General features: G+C 37.4%; 1 protein-coding gene across 3 annotated transcripts in view; it reads right to left on the reverse strand.

The window, feature by feature from the left end:
• LOC107681242 (NADPH oxidase activator 1-like) overlaps positions 1 to 791 on the reverse strand; it is a 16,720-nt gene that overhangs the window by 6,395 nt on the left and 9,534 nt on the right. For all 3 annotated transcript variants that reach the window (XM_016477479.1, XM_016477481.1, XM_016477480.1), the window contains exon 4: positions 642 to 750. In XM_016477479.1, coding sequence (XP_016332965.1) covers positions 642 to 750 — 109 coding nt within the window. The remainder of the gene's footprint in view (positions 1 to 641; positions 751 to 791) is intronic.

Below are 791 nucleotides of genomic sequence, written 5' to 3' on the forward strand. Positions count from 1 at the left end.
CACACACACACACACACACACACACACACGTATATACACCTAAAGTAACATTATATTTTTTACCACTCTCTTGGGAAACTGTAAAGTAATTCATTTCCTTGAACAGGACCCTCTATTCCATCATCTCAATTACTCAATTACTCTTCCAGGAAATCACATAAACCATACCTATAGTACATATTCCTCAGGTCTAACAATGGACTAGTGGTGCAAATTTAGCTCTTTGGCTCTGTGAAACTTTTACAAAGCAAATGTTTCTATTTTTCAGCTAACAGGCATTTGAGGAATAGAAAGGTTGTTTCATCTGTTCAGGCTAACCTGAGCTTAACCTGATAACTGAGGAATGCTGAACATGTCTTATCTTCTTTCATGCTGGCATTTGACATTACATAACCATGGAGCTTTTTCACTCAACCCTCAAAGAGGCCTTGTGATGGATATCTGAGCAGGTGAACTCCACCAACGTTCATGTTTAATGGCAGAGTTGACACAAGGCTAGAGAGAAATTGTCAACAATTTCCCACCTCTCAATAAAATGTTAACAAAAAAAAGTGCAATAAATTCAAACAATCATACTTTTATATATGGTTTTGTTTGAACTTTTTTTGCACATATAGAGAAAAATATGCTTATGTTCTGACCTGCCAGCTGTACATTTTATAGCGAAGACCCAGCTGTTTGTAGTCAATAACAGGGTTTTCCCTCATGAATTTCTGAGCCCATATACAATCAGCCAATGCCTCTTCCAGCCTGGTGTTAAGAAAAAAGTGACAGACAGAAAGGGAAAGAGA

Source organism: Sinocyclocheilus anshuiensis, unplaced genomic scaffold (assembly GCF_001515605.1).
Source record: "Sinocyclocheilus anshuiensis isolate Anshui unplaced genomic scaffold, SAMN03320099.WGS_v1.1 scaffold1495, whole genome shotgun sequence".
In the NCBI taxonomy this organism is placed as follows: domain Eukaryota; kingdom Metazoa; phylum Chordata; class Actinopteri; order Cypriniformes; family Cyprinidae; genus Sinocyclocheilus; species Sinocyclocheilus anshuiensis.